The 21,444-nt window shown below is 35.0% G+C and overlaps 1 protein-coding gene across 3 annotated transcripts in view; it reads right to left on the bottom strand.

Annotated features, from left to right (window-relative positions):
• Positions 1–5,965: 5,965 nt before the first annotated feature.
• Positions 5,966–21,444, bottom strand: part of LOC108909299 (sodium channel protein 60E) — a 198,581-nt gene continuing 183,102 nt past the window's right edge. The window contains exons 15-30 of one of the 3 annotated variants that reach the window (XM_018713605.1): positions 19,002–19,127; positions 16,394–16,559; positions 16,228–16,337; positions 16,025–16,169; positions 15,450–15,741; positions 15,050–15,365; positions 14,672–14,947; positions 14,510–14,614; positions 14,264–14,455; positions 13,921–14,209; positions 13,672–13,865; positions 13,141–13,616; positions 12,858–13,077; positions 12,665–12,804; positions 12,200–12,504; positions 5,966–8,405 (exon numbers count right to left, since the gene is read on the bottom strand). In XM_018713605.1, coding sequence (XP_018569121.1) covers positions 7,861–8,405; positions 12,200–12,504; positions 12,665–12,804; positions 12,858–13,077; positions 13,141–13,616; positions 13,672–13,865; positions 13,921–14,209; positions 14,264–14,455; positions 14,510–14,614; positions 14,672–14,947; positions 15,050–15,365; positions 15,450–15,741; positions 16,025–16,169; positions 16,228–16,337; positions 16,394–16,559; positions 19,002–19,127 — 3,897 coding nt within the window. In that variant the 3' untranslated portion in view covers positions 5,966–7,860. The other 2 variants (XM_023454877.1, XM_023454878.1) reach the window with 2 other exon arrangements.

Here is a 21,444-nt window from a genome sequence, read left to right as displayed (position 1 = left end):
AAGAACTTATTCTGTACGTGTTTTATCACAAATGGTGGGAGTATCAGTCGGTACCTGCCACACAGTGTTAAAAAAAGATTTGCGTTTGTTCTCCTATCGTTTAACTTGTCAGCAAGAACTTCATGAAGTTGATTTTCCGCGACGGGCTGTATTTTGTGAATGGTTTTTAAACAACTACGGTGAACTTCATAATATCACCTTTTTTTCTGATGAAGCCTGGTTTCATTTACGTGGTTACGTAAATTCACAGAATATGAGAATGTGGTCTTCTGAAAAAACAAATAACTTTTTTGTCGAGGGCCCTCTACACGCTCAAAAAATTGGAATTTGGTGTGCTCTCAATCGAAGGAGGATTTATGGACCTATTTTTTTTAATGGTACTCTTACTGCGCAAAGGTATAGAGAAGAAATTATCGCTCCTTTTGTTAACCAGCTGGAAGAAAACGAAATTACAAACTTTTACTTTCAACAAGATGGCACAAGGACATATGTTGAGGGAAGTTTTCCAAAATCGACTAATAAGTCTCAATGCTGAACATGAATTTCCACCGAGGTCATGTGATATTACGCCGTGTGATTTCTTTTTGTGGCCTTACCTTAAAAACACCATTTTTGAACTGCCTACTCCTGATTTAAACCATCTGCAGGCTCGACTTATAGACAATATTCGTGAAATTAACGATACCCCGAGCATCTTAGAAAATGTCTTTAATTCTTTGAGGAACAGGTGTGAAAAGTGCTTGGAACAAGGAGGGGGACACTTTCAGCAGCTGCTTTAATTTATCGTTATAACAAGGAGGGGGACACTTTCCGCAGCTCCTTTAATTGTTTATTATTGTTATCACGATTATTCTTTAAAATAAAGTTATATAGTTATTAACGTTAATGAAACTGACAGCTGCTATACAGCTCGTTGAGAAATGAGGTTAAGTTGGTCGCTATAAGCTACTCCCTACGTCCAATGTGTCAGAGCCAACTTCGACCACGTTTTTATTTGAACGCTCGTTAGTAATTTCATAGGCTAACCTCCTCAAAACGGCGTATAAACAAATAGTGTAATTTGTTTATAAGGTTTTTCGTTAATAACTGAAGAATTAATATTTTTTAAAGCCGCTTGGATATTCGTAGTCCTGGTCATATTTCACGAATTTAAAAAAAAATTGATCTAGTGCCATTTTTAGCTGAGATAGCGTTTTTTTTTTAAATTCATAACTTGTTCATTTATAAACATTAAGACTTGAAATTTCGGGAATAAATCAATCAACCCTTAAACTTCATAATAACGGTTAAAGATATCGAAAAAAAATGCATTTTATAGTAATTTTTAAGCCTTTAAAAAACGTCCTCGAATACATTTTTACACCTGGAATGTGAAAAATAAAACAGAAACGTTCCGAGACTTCAAATCCTAACTGCCCGAAAATTTTACGATATCTCTGGTAATTGTGGACCAATTTTAACATTTTTTTTTTTAATCGGATAGCACATGAAAATAATAACAACTGCACGGTCCATTTTGCAATAATTAATTATTAATTTCTTATACTATTAATTTTGTAAAACTATTAATTCTGTAAAAAAAAATGTTTGTTGCATTTTTTCCAGAAATAATTATTCACAATGGTAAATAAACAATTTTCTTAAAAAAACAATATTTTTATGTAAAAAAATTCAGGTAATGACATTTTTCATGTATAAAGTTTATTTTAATGAGAATCGAGTTTTTGGATCTAATATGCATAATAGTATTATTTTTTAACATTAAATTACATTATATTTTAAGTAAATTGAAACACTCGATTCTCATTAAAATAAACTTTGTACATAAAAAATATGTCATTTCCTGAATTTTTTACATATAAATATTGTTTTTCAAGAAAATTGTTTATCGGTACTTACCAGAAAATCAGTGAAGAACACCGATAGCGACACGTACTTTTATTTTTTACACATGCTGAAACTTATCCATTATCAGCATACCTGCAGCATTCCCCAGTCTTCAGAAAATAGCTGAAGCACCTTCAAAAAACTTGACTTGATGGTTAGCGAGCACGTGGATTTGATAACTTCAGAAGGCTGTAGCTTCAGAATAGTAGTTTTTCAGATCTAGGTCCCATGGACCTTTTTGATTGACACATTGAGGACTGTCATTCGGCAAAGTTTCGTAACATTCGACCGGGGCCGGTTTTCCATAAGGATAGTGCGGGGTCTTTTAAAATTTTTTTTAATATGACTATAAATTATTTTATAATGTTTTAAAATCATAATTTCTTCCAAAAAAATTCCAGGATAAGCCTAGGAGTTTTATGGCTCCGTTTTTAAGGAATTTTACGAATTTTTCAGAACATATATGCAGGATGTTTTTGTTTATGTTTCGATTATTTCTTATTTCAGTTTTGATGAAATTTTATTTAACAATTTTTCTGATTAAAATTAAACATTTACTAAATTTTATTATAAAGTCACTGCTTGTAACTCATTCTGGTGATTCTAAGAAAAAAAATCCTATTTTATTCTAAAAACGGTCCATTTTTTACTTTTCCCTCGGACTTTTTCCCTGGAGTTCATCCGCGGAGTTTTCCCCCAGGCTTTTTCTCCGGACCTTTCTCAGGACTTTTTCTCAGGAGTTTTTCCCCGGACTGTATCCCCAGACTTTTTCTCCGGAGTTTTCCCCCGGGCTTTTTCCCTGGAGTTTTTTCCCAGAGTATTTCCACAGAGTTTTTCTACAGAGTGTTTTATAACCATTTGAAACATAGTGAAGTGGTGTGCTTAAATTTAATTGTGTTTCAATTAATAATAAAAATAATGATATAAATCGGAAAACAGAACGACAGAGATAGATTCGGAAAAAGTGGAGCTGCAGATTTTGGGTCAAGTAGAAATTTGCTATTGTCACTGATGCAACTTTTCCAATTTTGTGGAAAAAAACTTGTATATGCCGAGGAAAATATCGAGATTTCTACCTTTTGCGTCATTACTAAACGGAATGAACTAATAATTAAAAAAAGACCAACTTTTTAGTGGAGTGTTAATTTTCTCCAGGAGTTTATTTTTAAATTTGGACTACTATTACTAGTTATTTTGTCGAGTGAAGAAATCGTCAGATACCCGTTTTTTTTGTATTAAATCTGTGCCAGGAAATGTAATATGCTCAGGGATTCTCAAAGAATATGACGTTATAACAATACAATAGATACCAGTGAATAAATAGTTATGCTTCTTTTTTTTTTAATGTATCTCTTTATTTGTTTAATGTATTCCGTTTTCGTGTTCGTCGAATCTGCAAGGTTCGCACTATACAGGGTGTTTCAGAAACACCTCCCATAAATACGCGGGGTGATAGTACGACAAAAAAAAAAAAATTTGTCTTATGAACTATATATCTATCTTCTCTTGTTTTCGAGATATGGAGCGATAAAATAACGTTTTTTAAATAGAATTATTACAAAAATTTGCAAACGGTGCGAAATATTTTTTATGAAAATTGGTATTCCAGGGTTTTTAATGATGCCAAATACGCTGGTCTAATTATTTTTTGGATATTTCATAGAGGCCGCTAGTTATGCTACATTCCTATTACAATTTAAGTTCAAATTTTTTCAAGGTTAGATTTTTTTCCATTCGGGCTCCAATTTCTAATGCACAATTTTATTTTCTAATAATAATGTACTCTTGTCAGAACTTCCTAATGTGGACGGTTTTCGAGAAAAAATGCTTTTTATTAAACTCTTATAATATTACGATTTATAAAATTAAGTGACTTTTCTCAAAGTAGGCTTATGTCAAAACTTATTGATGGATGTCTCATAAATAGCGCATACATTTTTAATAATATTTTAAACTCTAATTAACTTTATATCAAAATTTTAGTGATTGTTAGTGACTGTAGGTAGTAATGACTAATTATTACTAATTACTATTTCTTATTTTATGTTGTACTATCACCCCCTGTATTTATGGGAGGTCTTTCTGAAACACCCTGTCTAATTGTGTTCGTTTTATAGAGATCAATAGTATATTTCAAAATGTATTCTTGTGATATTAGCATATTCAAGGCAAAATATCAGACTGTTATAATATTAACAATCATTAGACTGTTTATTTGTAATTTTTTTTTAAATTTTATATTTTCACGAAAAATATAAATTGTCAATTTTTCAGAATTGTTGGGAGTAGAAGTTTTAAATTTTTTGTCTTTAATATTGTTCTCCGTCTTCAAGTATTAACATTTACTTGGCATTTTTTATTCTAAGATTGAGCTTGGCTCAGTATATTTTTAATGCAATGCATTGTGCTTTATCAAAAAGTTGTTATCCGTTTCAAAAATATTATCGTACTATATTATAGATCAATACTTTGATGTGTATTTGGAATTGTGATATTGAACAAATTAGTAAATTTTATATATTACATATATATTTATATTAATCACTGTGAATTATATTTAACTTCTAGTCAGTCTAATGCCAATGTTTATATACAATTACAATTGAACAAACGTAGTTTGTATGGTAACCAGACAATAGAAGTTATTTTACTATTATATGAACATTTTAACTGTGATAGTATTGTGTATTTCCTATTAGCTATTCCAAACCAAATAAATACAATTATTGTTGACATGAAGTTTTATTATTTCTCGAATAGAAAGGCCCAAGAAATTCTGATATTAGATGAAGTCTAAACTCGGGGTAATTTCGGTAATATTCCATTGATACAAAATAATAAATTTATATAGCTTAATGAAATTTAAATAAATGTGTTTCGATGTTTCTAATTTTCACAATGTCCCACCCAAAAACCGTTCTATGCACCTCAAATCACCTCGATGCAGCTCAATGCGATACGAAATTAGGTTCGAATTTCTGAAATTCAAAAATGCTCGAATACAACAAATTTCGGACCTAGCCACACCCTGTATGGCGTTTAACTGGTTATTCCATGTTGGTGAAAAAGTTGCTGGAAACCAAAGACATGGAATCCAGCTAGGGTCCAGGAAGCCGCGTAAAACCGACACCCGTGTGATCTACCGTAGGTGCGACTGAACGTCAACCGTGGGAACCACATAATAAAGATACAGGGTGTCAAAGTGAAAAATAAAAAATGTTTTTTCCTTAATATTTTCTAAAGTTTTAGTGGGAGAGATTTTTTCTTTCTTTTTTTTTACTCTCTGCAGTCAGTGTTATGCATTAAATATGTATTAACTTTTTTGTCAGCCCTCGTATACAGCTTTTAGTAACAAAATATGAAATATTGGACATTTTGAACAAAAAAGGTATACCTACTTATTGAAAACGGCTAAAGTCAACCGTTGGGGAGTTATTTTTCATTTTAGAAACTAGTATTTCGGATTTAGTATGGGCACGAACTATAGGAGTTTATCTTATTGGTCCATTTATTCTTCCTCAGTGTCTCGGTGCAGCGGAATATCAGATTTTTAAATGAGCAACTCCCAATATTGCTTAATGAGGTGCCACTAGCTGTCCGTGAAAACTTGTGGTATGCTCACAATGGAGGTCTTGCTCATAACACATTAGCTGTTAGGCAATGACCAAATTTAAATTTTCATGGGAGTTGGATAGGTCAAGGGAATGATGCACCCGTCAAATGGCCTGTGCGATTACCGGACCTCGCACCCATTGACTACTTTTTATTGGGTCATCTAAAAAATATTGTTTATTCCAATCTTATTGATAGTATGGAAATGCTTCGTCGAAGAATTTTTGTAGCAGGTGAGGAAGTAAAGAACACCAGAAACATTTTTGCAAGAGTTCGTCATAATTTTAATCGTAGAATGTTGTGAATTGAATCTCGAGAAAACAAAAGCCGATTAAATTTTAATATACTATTTATTAGGTGATTATTATTAGAAGTATCTAACCCTAATATTTTTTATGATTGTACAATTTATTTTATAATTTATAGAAATTAACAATGTTATGAATTTTATAATAATTGACCTTAAACCTGTATATTATATCTATTGATATTTTTAACAATATAATAAAAAAATCATATCTCAACTTTAACTAGATGTATATAACTTTATAACTTCAATATAAATATTTATTTACAACCAAATGCGTACAGCATTCTCATATTCTTTTTAGAATTTAACCTACAGCTTTGTACAAATTAAACGAAAACGACGAGCATTTTCATGGGCAACAGTTTCGCTTCCTATTTACAAATTCTCGTAAGTAAAAAGTTTTAATAACCTAAGCTCATTTTGGATTAAAGTTTGGAATCGAGACTTTTTACTTACAAGACTAGGACTATCCGGCTAGGTATATGAAGCAAAAATATTACCTGAAAATTACAGTCCGACATTAACAAAATTAAATGTTTTCTAAAAGAGCATACTGTATAACGATTTATTCATTTTGTTTTAAAATTTGTTTTCGCTTTGGAACATTTTTTTAAGACGCAGTGTTTAAAATTTAATTTGAATATAAATTCTTGATTTTCCAATTCATGTTACATTGAATTAAATCAAAATAATAATAATTTGCCCAGATATGTTTAAAGGAGTGGTCTTTCAAAATGTCTTCATGGATGAAATTTTAAGCACCTAATTTACATATTCATGTATTATTATATTTAAACTATCCTTTCTAGGTATTCAAAGTTTTTTTGAAAATCTAAGCTGAGCATTAAGTCCTAGCAAGCGAAAAGCTGATATTTTGTAAATTTGTTACAAGTATAGGATTGGTATTAGACATATATAGACCATTTTCAACATATAGGCACTTGTCACTGATGAAAAATCAATCCCTTTTTAGTACAAGTCACATTCAAGGTGTTTGTTTTGTACATAAATTATCAGCGGCTGCAATCTTGGACCCGTAACATTTTAGATATGACTTGGTAATGACTGGGGGCTTGCCTACTATGGTCCCGATTGATTTAGAATTGTTATATACTAAAAAATTTAAAAGTTAAAAAATTTTAATGAGAGGAAATCAAAAATAAGAGAACCAAAAACTTTGGAATAGCGAATATTACTGTCAGGTTTATTGAATATTTTATTTTTTATAATGAAGTTACGCAACCAATTTATATTTATACCTCGATCCACCCAAAAATTGTAACAATCAGCGCCAAGTTTTAAGGAAGTAGATAAGGTTGCCAACTTTTATATCCTTATTTCAAAGGAAAAAGACGTTTTTTTCCTTGTAAACAATACAAATATAGAATAAAAATCAATCAAGTTAAATCAACTAAAAATGTAAATATAAAAATATACATAATATAACTAATGTAACCTGTTTCAAAGTTTAAATTCCACGCGAATTTACGTAGTTCATCGTAGAAGAAGAAGAGGAGATCTGGGGATCAGTGTATGTTTTGTGAGTGTTTGTTTGGTGTTCTTGAGAGATTCAGTTTAGAGGTTATGTTGGATAGATGCGAGAAGACCGGTTGTATGTAAGAATAAAGTTGTATTTTTTAAAGAAACGATGTTCCAAGTAGAACTATGCTAACGAACGTAATATAACTGAAAGAGAGGACAGTTAATGAAAGTTAATGAAAAATTAATTCAAATGCTGGACGTCCACCGAAATTCAAAACAGTTGGCAACCCTAGAAGTAGATTTGTATTATACTGTGAATAGTGCGTTCGATGTTATTGAACAATGGTGTTGTAAATACAAATTTGTCTAATTTATTGTTGTTCATTTCAAGAAAAATCAAATAAGGGAGGAAAATCTACATTTCCATAACACCTTGAGTGTGCTGCTTTGAGGAAATCACATTTACCTACAATGATTGTCACCGTACGGATAACGTTGTACCTACAGTAGTAATACAATATGCTCTGTTCCCTTATAGTCTAATTACACTAAAAATCGTTCAGCTAAGATCAGCTGGTCGCGTTGGTACTGCTTAGGTCTAAAACTACATCAGTCGGAACGTTATCATTCGAGATGGGCGCACTCTGAGTTACCGCGGGAGGACTTTCTTCCTCGGTGTTGTACTCCTCGCTCTCCCTGTGTACTAGAACCTGCACCACCGTCGCCTCACTGTTCTGTCTGTGCAACGGGGGTCTCACCACGGCACTTTCTGGTGACGCCTCGGTCACTAGTATACTTACGTCGGAGCTGCTGTACTTCTCTGATTGAGTCCTTTGACAGCCAGAGCCCGTCGCCACGGAGGTGGGCCTGGCTTTGACGGACCCCACCCGTTTCCTGCGGATGATGCTGCCTCGCTTCGGTTTGGGGTCCTCGGCCATGGCGGGGTGTAGGCTCTGGGAAGTCCCGCTCGGTTTCAGCTCTTTCCTGGCGGGAACTGGCGACGTTCTTTCGTCCGGGGTTTCCACCGCGTCCTGGTGACGCAGGAAGAAGGGGAAGTTGTAGATGCTTCGCCGGCGAGGCTGCGTTAGGGGCGTTGCGGCTACCGGGGTGGTACCTGGGGACAGTTTCTGTCTTGTCACAATTGAAAATCTCCTCATAGACCAATTATATCTCGGACTTCTTCATAAAACAAATGATAATTATTTAGTATTGTGCCGTAAAACTTTCAAAGCCTCGCGAAATTTTGTCTAGCTCCCTATTTTCGATGTTATCGAAGTTATTTATGTACAGCCGAACCTATTTTTCGGTATCATTGTTACGACACTGTATCGTTTAAATGACGTAGTTAAATTGTAAAATCCGTCGATTTATAGAGCACACTAATGTTAAAATAATAAAAAACGGCATTTATTTGTATATATCATATTTAAACAGCCATTTTAAAGAATAGACTGTACAGTTTTGTGAACAGCGAGAATTGAATGTTGGGAGAAATGTTCACATTAAAATTTACAAATTATCTCCGTAACCGCTCAAAACTAATTTCTGATTCATATTCAGCAGTCTTGCAACTAGGCGAAATTTTACGCTATAGTAAATAATTACAAAAAAAATATCCGTCATACATATTTTTTATTTTCGAATAGTCCGTATTTTAAGTCTCAAATATATACTTACATACTTAATTTATTGATTTATTAAGCAGAGCTTTCAACAGTTCTGGAATTGCACTTAATTTGACTGTTATTTGCTTTTAAGTAAAGCAAAATGACTTTCTAGGGAATTTTGTGTTAATCATTGCCACTAGTGTGAGTTTGGTTGCCAAACATTCGCGATTACATGGGGCTCGAGAATAGTTGAAAGATCGGTATGGGCAGCTAATTTTATCTTACAAATAAGAAACTAGCTTGTAAGTGAAAGATACAAAAATAGTTGTGCTTTAAAGAAAAATTGAAGTAATAAAAGGTGCAAAATAACAGTTTAAAAAATATAGATTCTAAAAACACAATGCTGTTTCAAATTAGTGACTTTTAATTCGTAATCTTTCTTGGCTCACCTTCAATTTTTCCAAATAGAATGTATTTATCGTAAGATTAAAAATTAATTTAAGTTGGCCATGGATATTCAAAAAGTCCATCTAAAACAATTTCTACCAATTACATTTTAATTTTACATTACCAATGGTGCTTTTTTGTGTTGTTAAGCGTTGCCTTTTGGGTTGTGGGTGAAGTTCCTGTATTATTTTTATTAAGGACTTTTACTAAAGAAGAATTTTTGGATTTTCTTCACCGGCGATTGTTGATATTCGGAGGATAATTTTTCTCATACAATGCTTATATACGAAATAATTATTAGAACTTCTTCGAATACCAAACAGGTATGTATTCATATTTCCATTCCCTTCGACGAAAGCCAGTGTTGCTAAGCTTGTGAGGGTGTAGTCTACTATTCTGTTAGTGAAGATTTGAGGAATTGTGAATTTAATTTGAACCTAATTTCTGATCTACTGTGATTATTTATATTTATTTCTTAATTTTTAGGCGCAAAAGTCAACTTCCAGGATTGAATGGGTATCTTTACATATTGACGTATTGTTAAGAAATATACCCAGGAAAATTCAATTAATTGTCCTGGGAATAATTTTTAACAAGTGAAAATGGGGACAGGAAATCACAACTGGATTGAAACAGCCTCATGTTGACTTAATACAGGCTTGCTAACAACTAATAGGACACTAGCAGTGACGTCATATCAGTAGTCAAACAACTTTGTGTTTAAATATGCAAACAACAGACATAGTCGCAGAAAATCTTATCATGATGTTGTCTTTAAAATTGAGATGAATGTTACCAATTTCCTTTTGTGTGTGGTGCCCAAATTGTCGAGTATTTTATTTTTGTGAAAATAGTGACGCAATTAATAGTTTTTCTGTGTACGGGAAGAAATGTTCGACTCAAGATCCTTTTTCATTCAAAAGTATAAACTACAACCACAAGTCTAACATAACGAGCGTTCAAATAAAAACGTGGTCAAGTTGGTTCTGAAAATTTGGACGTAGGGCGTAGCGTATAGCAAATGAACTTAAACGTCATTCTGTCAAAGCGCTATATCGCCGCTATCAATTTGAATATTTTCGTTTTAAAAAGCGTTTAAAATGGTGTTTTCTCAAGAACAAAAAGTGTTTATCATAGAGTCCTACTTAGAAATGGACGCAAGATTGATGGAATATGGAAGTATTCTATTGAGGAATGTTTCATAGAATTTCAAAATCAATTTCCCGGCGTTGTTGAGTACAAAATGTTTCAAAGTGCAGTTCAGCGTTGTGTTAATGTTTTTCGTGAAACGGGCAGTGTAACAAGAAAAGAAGAAAGCGGACGACCTAAAAAGTGGACTGAAGAATTGAAAGAAAATGTCCAACAAATAATGGAAAATGCGCCAAGAACTTATTCTGTACGTGTTTTATCACAAATGGTGGGAGTATCAGTCGGTACCTGCCACACAGTGTTAAAAAAAGATTTGCGTTTGTTCTCCTATCGTTTAACTTGTCAGCAAGAACTTCATGAAGTTGATTTTCCGCGACGGGCTGTATTTTGTGAATGGTTTTTAAACAACTACGGTGAACTTCATAATATCACCTTTTTTTCTGATGAAGCCTGGTTTCATTTACGTGGTTACGTAAATTCACAGAATATGAGAATGTGGTCTTCTGAAAAAACAAATAACTTTTTTGTCGAGGGCCCTCTACACGCTCAAAAAATTGGAATTTGGTGTGCTCTCAATCGAAGGAGGATTTATGGACCTATTTTTTTTAATGGTACTCTTACTGCGCAAAGGTATAGAGAAGAAATTATCGCTCCTTTTGTTAACCAGCTGGAAGAAAACGAAATTACAAACTTTTACTTTCAACAAGATGGCACAAGGACATATGTTGAGGGAAGTTTTCCAAAATCGACTAATAAGTCTCAATGCTGAACATGAATTTCCACCGAGGTCATGTGATATTACGCCGTGTGATTTCTTTTTGTGGCCTTACCTTAAAAACACCATTTTTGAACTGCCTACTCCTGATTTAAACCATCTGCAGGCTCGACTTATAGACAATATTCGTGAAATTAACGATACCCCGAGCATCTTAGAAAATGTCTTTAATTCTTTGAGGAACAGGTGTGAAAAGTGCTTGGAACAAGGAGGGGCACACTTTCAGCAGCTGCTTTAATTTATTGTTATAACAAGGAGGGGGACACTTTCCGCAGCTCCTTTAATTGTTTGTTATTGTTATCACGATTATTCTTTAAAATAACTGACAGCTGCTATACAGCTCGTTGAGAAATGAGGTTAAGTTGGTCGCTATAAGCTACTCCCTACGTCCAATGTGTCAGAGCCAACTTCGATCACGTTTTTATTTGAACGCTCGTTATTTTTATGTGAACATTTACTCTATCTAACCTAGATATCTATGGAACCTATTAACCGTTTGTGGTAATGAAACTTAAAAATGTCTTCAATGTGTTTAACCCGGGTAAAATTTCAGTTATTATTTATAGATATTGTACATAGAGTTGTATTCTCCTATTCTATTATAGAAAAGTTTAAGAGATGTTCCGAATTCACGAGATTTGTGTCGTTTGACAGGTTAAACATAATCTACCAAGGTGACATCCAGAGACGTTACTGCTAGCCCCTTGATGATCGGAAGCATAGTGAAATTAAGCGGAAATAATATGTAGTTGGAATTAATATACAGGGTGTTTCTAAGGTAAGTGCGTTGCTTGAAAAGGCTGATAGAGGATACGAAAATGATAATTTTTTTCAGAAACGTCCTGTATACAAACAAAATAAGGATAAGACGGGTGCCCGACTAGACATTCGCTTACAGTGAGCATCGATATCGACCACAACCGCACTTACCGGACTCAGGAGTGGCCTCGCTGACCTTGATGCTGACATCGGCGGCGTCGCGCGTCAAATCCAACTCCTCTGGGGACATGTTAGTGGCGCTGGAGAGCAACAACAGCGGCAGATTCAGCCAGGGGCCGCCTAGTTCGCTGAGGTCGCTCGCGTCGGACGCCCTAGAGGACTTGCGAGAAGAGGCGCGACTCCCTCGATGTACATGCAGGAAGGCCGACAGTCGCCCCTGCCAGCCTCCCCCTGGCGAGGACGTCTGGGTCGTTTCGTCGATTTCCTCGGCCTCGCGCTCTTTTTCTCTCTTACGCCTGAAATATTGCATGGGGTCAGTCGTTGCTACCACGCAAACAGATCTCGCACTCGAATGGTACGAACCATGGTCAGAAAATAAAATGACAGAATACCATAATCTTACTTAGAAAGGAAAAAGTAATAAAATGTCTCAAATGTGTGTTTAATTCCTCTTACCTAACGTAATCCCTGTAGGTCCTCTGAATAAGCCTAGCGGCCTTATCCTGCCTCTTCCATATCCTTGTAGACGAAACGATCTCGAGCTCTTTCCTCGTCGGAAATTGTTTCTTGAACTTGATGCTCATCTGCTCTTGCAACTAAAAGAAGGACAGTTAAAAGTGGACGTCTTCCGACGAGGATCTACACGTACCTGTCTGAAATTTTCCGTCTCTTCGACATGCCCAAGGACGTGCTTCACCAGGGAGTGGAGAATGTCGAGGCAATGGATTTTATTACCCCTGGCTATGGGTAAATTGAAACTTACTAAGGCCACCGTGTTCGGCTTGGATATACCCAGGGGAGGATCTAGTGACGCTATAAAGTCTGATAGTTGAGAGAAGCGGATGAACTGCGTTGCGTGGGGGTCATATCTACAGAAAAAACAACGGGCGTGTTTTGCTTTCTACCTGTTGTGTAGAGATACAATTACTTACTTGCTCCACCTAATGTAAAACATCTCCAGGTCATCCTCCACGATGCCGATCTCCTCTTCTTGGTGGGCCTGGTTGAAGTTCTCGAGGATGATGGCGATGTACATGTTGATCACAATCATGTAGTTGATAATGATGAAGCTGGTGAAGTAGATTATCGCCAGCAAGGGGTATCCGCAGTCACCGTTGCTCTGGTTCTTGTAGTGCGGGTCGCAATCGGGGTACTCGATCATGAGCGACTCCAGCACGTCGTTCCACCCCGCGGAGGTGATCAGGCGAAAGAGGAGGTGCATTGACCTGCCGAAGGTCTCGAAGTTGACCATATCGTCGAGCGCCCCCTGCTGGCGCACGTGGCCGAAGAGGAACATCCCTATGATGGCGTAGATGAAGGTGATCAGTGCCAGGAGGGCTCCGATGTTGAACAAGGCGGGTAGAGACACCACCAGGGCGAAGAGGAGCTTTCTGATGCCTTTCGCCGCCTGTACAACAAAACTCATTGTTATCTTGAAGTGAACTGTGGGAAGTGTTTCTTGCCTTGATAAGCCTCAATATGCGCCCTATCCTGAATACCCTGACGACCCGCAAAAGCGTCGGCGATACGGGAAAGTCGATCATTATGTCCTCCATGAGGATGCCGAGAATGGAGGCAAGGACCAATAAAAAATCAAACACGTTCCACGGTACCGTGAAATAGTGGTACCTAAGTCCTATTATCTTCACTATTGCTTCTAAAAATTGAAAAAAAGTTACAAGACCAAACCACAATTAGTATATCGCGCATACCTAGACCAAAAACCGTTGTAAAAAATGCGTTGCTCACTTCTAAAATGAAGAATACGGCGTGGGGTTGGCCGTAGTGCTCGATACCCATCGTTAACATGTTGAGGAAGATCAGCACGAAGATTGCTATTTCAAAGCGACGGGAATTGGACAAGTCGTAGAACATCGCTAGGAACGCATTCATCGGCCTTTTTATCACTTTTTGAGGCTTTTTCCTCCCCAGTTTCTTCATCGCCGTGTAGTAGTGCTTTTGGCTTTCGGTGAGGAACATTTCTAATACACCACCTTCGTACTACAAAGGAAAATAAGTGAGTATATTTCATTAGAGATCGAACTAGGAGCTTACCTTCTTCTTGAGCATATTGAAATTGTCTATAATAACTCCAATGAACAAATTCAGAGTAAAAAAAGAACCGCACACTATGAAAATTACGAAATAAATGTAAGCGTAAAGGTTTGCTTCTCTTTGAGGTTGCAAGTCCACTCCTCTGGCATCTACCGCGTCCGCCATGACTTCCATCCAGCCCTCGAAAGTAGCCTAGAACAACGGATATGCTTTACCATTTTTTAATTTGAACACGTGGTTACTTACAACTTGGAACAATGCTAGGTAGGCTATGCCTACGTGATCAAACGATATTTTCGAATTGATCCAGGTGTAGTTCATCCTTATACAGTCCCACTTATCTTGCACGTCCTGGAAGAAATACAGAGGAATAACGATGGAAGCAAGAAGATGGAAAAACAAGCTTACACTCGTCTCCAAACGCTCTCCTTCTTCGTCTATGCATTTATAGAACTTCCCGCTAAAAAACTGCACGCCCATGATGGAAAAAATCAACCAGAACACTAGACACACCAGCAGCACGTTGAAGATGCTGGGTATGGCGTACATCAGGGCGTTGACTACGATTCTCATGCCTTGCCACCTGCTTATCGCTCTGAGAGGGCGGAGGGCCCTTAGGGTCCGCAAAGAGCGGAGAACTCTTAAATTTTCGTTTTCTTCTATCAACAAACTGAACAGGGATACCTAAAATTAACACAACAGACCTTTAGTCTAGTTCTGCCATTTCTATTAACATTTTATTATTAGTGGTGTGCATTACGATGATGGAAATGTTTTTATACTTACAAAAACAATTAAAAAGTCCAGTAGCGTCCAAAAACTGGTAAAATATTTGTGGAAACCCAAAGCGAGCCACTTGAGAAACATTTCCACTATAAATATGACAGAGAACGCCAAGTTCGTCCAGTACAGAACTTTCTTCAGTTCTGGATTCTCGTCCAGATGGATATCTTCGAAGCAGAGCGTGACACTTGAAGCGAAAATTAACACTAATATGAACCACTCGAAGGCTGACGTGTCAACAACTTCTAATACTACTTTTCTTAACTGCAACCATTTTTTACCTACTTTGGTTTTTGTACATTTATTCAAACAGGCACACCTAAGAAGAGAAACCAACGTTAATTGAATAAAGTTTTGAAATTGGCATGGAGAGGAAGATGGAATCATACATTTCTAGTCTTACCGTTGATAAAAATTTGCTGGGAAGCAGTCGGGGGCAACCCTGGGAGGTTTCTTCTTGCCGAACCCTGGAAAGCTGCCCATCCCATCTATGAAATGTCCCTTGGAGTTCCTCCTACCACCCACCGTCAATTCATCTACGTAAGAAACCAACGTCTGCCAGGGCTTCTCTCCTTCTCCTGGTTCATTGGTTTTATCACAGTTTTTCCTTTCTTGAACGGTTTCTTCCTTAGGATCCGAGTCCGTGGAAGTACATCGTTTATTGCTTTTTGGGTCCACGGTATCAGTATTTTCGTCTAAAGTATATTATTTGTACAGTTAAAGAGATTCTTAAGGAAAAGGTATAGGTCATCAAGTATAGGAGAAGCCCCTAGTGCAAAGTGCCAAATTGATAAAAGAATATATTCGAAGGGGAAAAAGATGGCACTTCAGCCTCGATTTTAACAGGGTTAGATTCCCAACATGAGACTGGTGTGGAGTGAATTGTACTGCTTTGGGAATTTATAAGTTTATTCTAATACTGTTAAAATACAATAATTATTTTCTTCCTCCAGTCAATCGTTGCTATTGATGACTTACCTCTACTACTAGTAGTGGTTTCTACTCCTGAAGACATGTTATGCAGTAATTTGGAACCGCACTTCTTTTTTTCACTGGTGTCGCTATCCTGCGAACCATTGTATAATATTGTGTAGTTTTTCGAACTCCTTTCTGGAATTTTCTCCTGGAATGTTAACAAATCATTAAAACATTGGTTTGCCTGTTTGTCTGGTTTTGTGTACCTGGTACTCTGGAGGTTCGTAACTTATAATAGAAAGTGGCCTGTTCATAGCCTCCTGGTAACTACGCTTGTCCCTTGGAAAGCCCACCATTGATTTCGTTGATAATTCTCCTAAGGTGTTACGAATTAAAAAATTGTGTATAAAACTAATAATAATGTGTCTTTACCTGCTTTTAGCGCCTCTTCTTCGGCGTGTCGCTGCATAACTTCCCTCACTATCTGCTCCAGGCGCGAATTGTTCTCGTTCTGCCTTTGTTCGGCCATCCGACGCTTCCTCACCAGGTCTCGGATACGTTGGAAACTCTGCGCCAACTTCGACACGTCGCCAACCTCCTGGATATCACCATGATGTTAGAGACTCCTTTTTTTTGTCTTATTAAATTCGAATGATCATATCTGGGTGCGTTATATGCGTGTTTGTGGTCTTGCAATAAGTTTTAAAAGTTTGCGTCATCTACAATGTTCTCAATTTTTGAAATAAAGGTTTATTTGAAACATCTTATGTATAATTTTTTTGAGTAAATAATTTTATAAAGACAGGTAATATTTCAAATATGGAATATTCCTATATTCCTTGCTATAAGATCTGTACCAAAAGCCGGGACGCGTGGTAATTTATTTATTAGTTCTCGGCACGGATGGGCCAAAAAGTAAAATGTTTCAGTCAACACTAATTTATCGAATAGTTATGGGTTTTCAAGTAGGTTTAGCGTCGCCACAAGACCGTCCTTCCGGAGAAGGCTTCATGAAATTTAACAGTATTTTTGAACAAGTTCACTTAGACTGTCGGGGCCATGTGTTCAGTATCTGGTATAAAGAGAAAAAACGATATTTCAAATAGCGCGAGAAATGCATTCCAAAGAACGTAGGAATTCCATGAATAAGTTGTTAAATTGATAATAAATTGGAAAAGAAAGATATATCAAATATCTGGTTTTTAGGCGGATTTTCCAAGCTATAAGAATAGATTAAATGAGATTGACTAATCCGCCCTGTATTGCTACACGGAGTCACTAGAGGAAGGCTAGGGTTATTTGTAAGTTCAGTTAGTCACAGAATTATTTGTATAAATGTAAGTCCAGTTAATTAGGTAATTATTAACATAGTATAGTTATACCAAAGCGCCCCGATATTCAGGGTGCCCACCAATAAGATAAGAGCAGAAACGTCTGGACCAAGAAATGGGCGTGTCGAAGCGAAGTGTTGAATTCAGGAGAGATCTCCGAAAAAAAGGCAGTTTTTCCTTGGGTTCCACATTGAGCAGTCTACTTAGTTTTAGAGTCTCGGGTTAATTTAATAATGAATAGTCATTCCAAATTTTGCTATGGATCGCGCATTCCTTGAATCTCGGTGCGCTGTCGCGTGTCAATAAATTAATTAATAATGTTTCGAGTCCGTTGTGTCGTTATTTTGTTTGTTTGTTTTGGTTTTATTGTTTTTAAAAACCCTTCCTGGAAAGTTTTGGTGTTTTCTTGTTCTTCCAACTTAAGTGTCACCCTATACAACCAACCACTGGATTATCTTATACATGAGCGACGTACGGTAAGTGTCCGGAATTCATTTTTTGAACGTACAGCATTTCTAAGTTCCCACTTATTAATTAAAGTGTAATGATACTTATAAACTTCCTTTCGAGAAGTTAATAGTAAACTCTTTTGTCAGTTAATACCGATATGATACTGGTCATAGCGGTAGATAGATAAATCAAGAAATAACCCCTAAGGTTACAGATCTTTCATCATAAATTGTACGATTTTACTAGATGGTGCAAACTTTTTCCAGTGTATTTACATGTACTGTACCATTAATAAATGTTATATGTGGTAAGTATTTTTCTACAAGTGATAGTGTACATTCTATGTTTGTGGATTTTGATGATCGCATTGTTGTTTTATGTAGATCACAAGCAAAAATTGTATATTTTTCATTACTCAAATTTAAAAGAAATTGTTTTCTTTAATAGACAATTTTTGCGTATTACCCTTAATTATATATTTATAGTCATACTCTGAAATGAGCATATTAGATGTCAACACCTCCAAAAAGTCCTTGCCACGCTGCCAGTGCCAAAATAGTGGACAAAAAAAGAAGAAACAAGTGTACGAAGGTGATAGCAGACCATCGTTGAATCCAATTTTTAGTAAAATCAACATATCTAGTTGTTCTATATTTATTATCAATTTTTGGATCCTTTTAAATTGATACGCCTATGGAATCACATTACGCGCCTACTATTTTGGCACTGGTAACAGCACAATAAGGGTGACAAGAATTTTTTAGAGTAGAGTTGTCATCTAGTATTTTAGTTAAGTATTAGGTTAGACTATACTACTAAACTGCTATAAATATACAAACAAGGGTATTATATTTATTCTCAAGTATTTGGTAATAAGGAAGAATGAAGAAATATTTTTTTAAATTAGTTTTTTGAACTATGATTTGCAATTTAGATTCAGAATGTAATTTTCTTTCTTGATCTTCCTTTTTTTGTTTGAAGATACAGTGTGGTTCCCATAGGTGTCGTGTTAACATAAATATCCAAAAAACTACTTACCACGGGTTGCCTATACATAAAACACACTTATTTTGGCTTGCAAATAGGCATTTTAGTAATACGAACACCATGAATAGAAGCATGCAAAGAGTTTCATACAATTGAAACAACATAAATGTCACAATTTTTAATGTAACCCGTCTTCTCACACTACATTTAACGGGAATATATAATCCATGCAAAAATAAAAAATACATCGCGGCTAGGCAAGCGTCAAATACCTCCTTCCTCGTCTTCAGTTCTTCGGAATTGAAGCTGTTGAGCAATAAGGCCAAGAACAAGTTCAGCACCATGAAGTTACCCATCACTAGGGTTGGAAGAAACACTGCCAAACATGTGCCGGGACCCTGAAATAGTTACTACTTCTTTAGAACATGGCGGTGTTTTTTACATCCTTATAATCTGTGTTTTAGCTGTTCGTGAATACGCCGTTAATATATTAGACCGATCGAAATAACTCATTTAGAGAGGAAAAAAAAAGAAAATTGTTACCTGTACTTTTATAAGTGGAAATGGTAAAGGAGCTTATAATAAATGAATAAAAAATTTGGTTGGGGGCTTGGGGGGTTGAAAAGTGATGAAAAATTGAATTATTGAGATTTCTGTCGAAAGTTGACGTCAAACAAAAAAGTATCCAATACAACAGTTGTAAATCATGCAAAAATCTACAACTTTTGTAGAGATCACTTTTTAAGATAACCTCAAAATTTCCGAGAGAAATGCGAAAAACAGTTTTTCTTCTGATTTTTCGTTTTTTATTTCTCATTTCCGCAAAAATAATTTAATTTTAACGAAACTTGGTGAAAGTATACCTTTCTGTGTGTTAAATAACCACAATTTTTTTTAGATAAAAAAATCAAGAAGTTTCCGAAATATTCATTTTTTCCGGTTTGAAACACTTTTTTTTCAAAGAAAAATTCTACTTAGAAATATCATCGTACAGATTTCTGCCGGTAATCATTTTTTTCGTTTTGACATATACTTTTTGGTGAAATAAAAAAATCTGTAATCACAGTTCAAAAACATGCTCAAAAATGCAAAAAAATGACGCAACAATGAATTTTTCAGTAATTGTTGATAATTTGTTTAAATTAAAAAAAATCAAAAACGATTACCCTATTCAATTCTATGGAAAAAAAATAAAAAAAAGCCTGTCTCATTGACCCAAAACTTTATTTTTGTACAGTATTGTTATAAACATCCAAGTCGAATTACAAATGCACAAATGATAAATTATCTCTGGATGATTTGAGATTTCAGCAGTACAAAGTATTAACTGCAAAGTCTACTGTTGACGCGAAACCAGAAAACCGGAAATTTTGCAAAATCGTTTTATTTTTTTTCTGGCTTTATTTGAAAACGAATTTTAAAATAAATTGCATATTTACATTGACACTTTTTTCGCTCTATCCATTGGCGTCAACATTTTTGCAATCCGACGTTTCGTCTTTGAGGGGCCACATCAGATTAATTTTTTTAAATATATTGCTATTTTTATGACAAAATCTAGTCATTTTTAATTCTGAATTAGATGACATTACTATTATAATAAAAAAAGGTTTTTAAATATCATTTAAAATTTTTCCTGAGTACGGCTCTGAACGCTTTCAAAATATCTATTGGATGAAGTCATAACAGTATAAAAGTCAATACCGCACAACATATCCAACAATTTTTTTACTACTATTAGCAATACTAATTAGAAATAATAAAATATTTCATAAATTCGTATTATTTTTTTATTAGGTACAACTTTTTAAATTATTGATTAAAAAAAAATTGTTGGATATTTTGTTGGACTTTTATACTGTTATGACTTCATCCAATAGATATTTTGAAAGCGTTCAGAGCCGTACTTAAGAAAAATTTTAAATGATAGTCAAAAACCTGTTTAAGCGATTATAAACTATTATAATATCATCTAATTCAGAATTAAAAATGACTAGATTTTGTCATAAAAATAGCAGCGACATATTTAAAAAAAATAATGTGATTATGGCCCCTCGAAGACGAAACGTCGGATTGCAAAAATGTTGACGCCATTGGATAGAGCGAAAAAAGTGGCAATGTAAATATGCAATTTATTTTAAAATTCGTTTTCAAATAAAGCCAGAAAAAAATAAAACGATTTCGCAAAATTTCGGGTTTTCGGGTTTCGCGTCAACAGTAGACTGCAGTTAACTTTGTATTGCTGAAATCTCAAATCATCCAGAGATAATTTATCATTTGTGCATTTGTAATTCGACTTAGATGTTTATAGTTTTATAGCAATACTGTACAAAAATAAAGTTTTGGGTCAATGAGACAGGTTTTTTTTTATTTTTTTCCATAGAATTGAATGGTGTAATCATTTTTGATTTTTTTTTAGTTGAAACAAATTATCAACAAGTACTGAAAAATTCACTTTTGCGTCATTTTTTTTGCATTTTTGAGCATGTTTTTGAACTGTGATTACAGATTTTTTTTTTATTTCACCAAAAAGTATATGTCAAAACGATAATAATGATTGCCGGCAGAACTTTGTACGATGATTTTTCTAAGTAGAATTTTTCTTTAAAAAAAATGTTTCAAACCGGAAAAAGTGAATATTTCGGAAACTTCTTGATTTTTTATTTTAAAAAAAAATTGTGGTTATTTAACACACAGAAAGGTATACTTTCACCA

Source organism: Anoplophora glabripennis, unplaced genomic scaffold, assembly GCF_000390285.2.
Source record: "Anoplophora glabripennis isolate ALB-LARVAE unplaced genomic scaffold, Agla_2.0 scaffold445, whole genome shotgun sequence".
Lineage (NCBI taxonomy): Eukaryota > Metazoa > Arthropoda > Insecta > Coleoptera > Cerambycidae > Anoplophora > Anoplophora glabripennis.
Note: the sequence above shows the minus strand (reverse complement) of the source record. Positions and strands in the feature narration are given on the sequence as shown.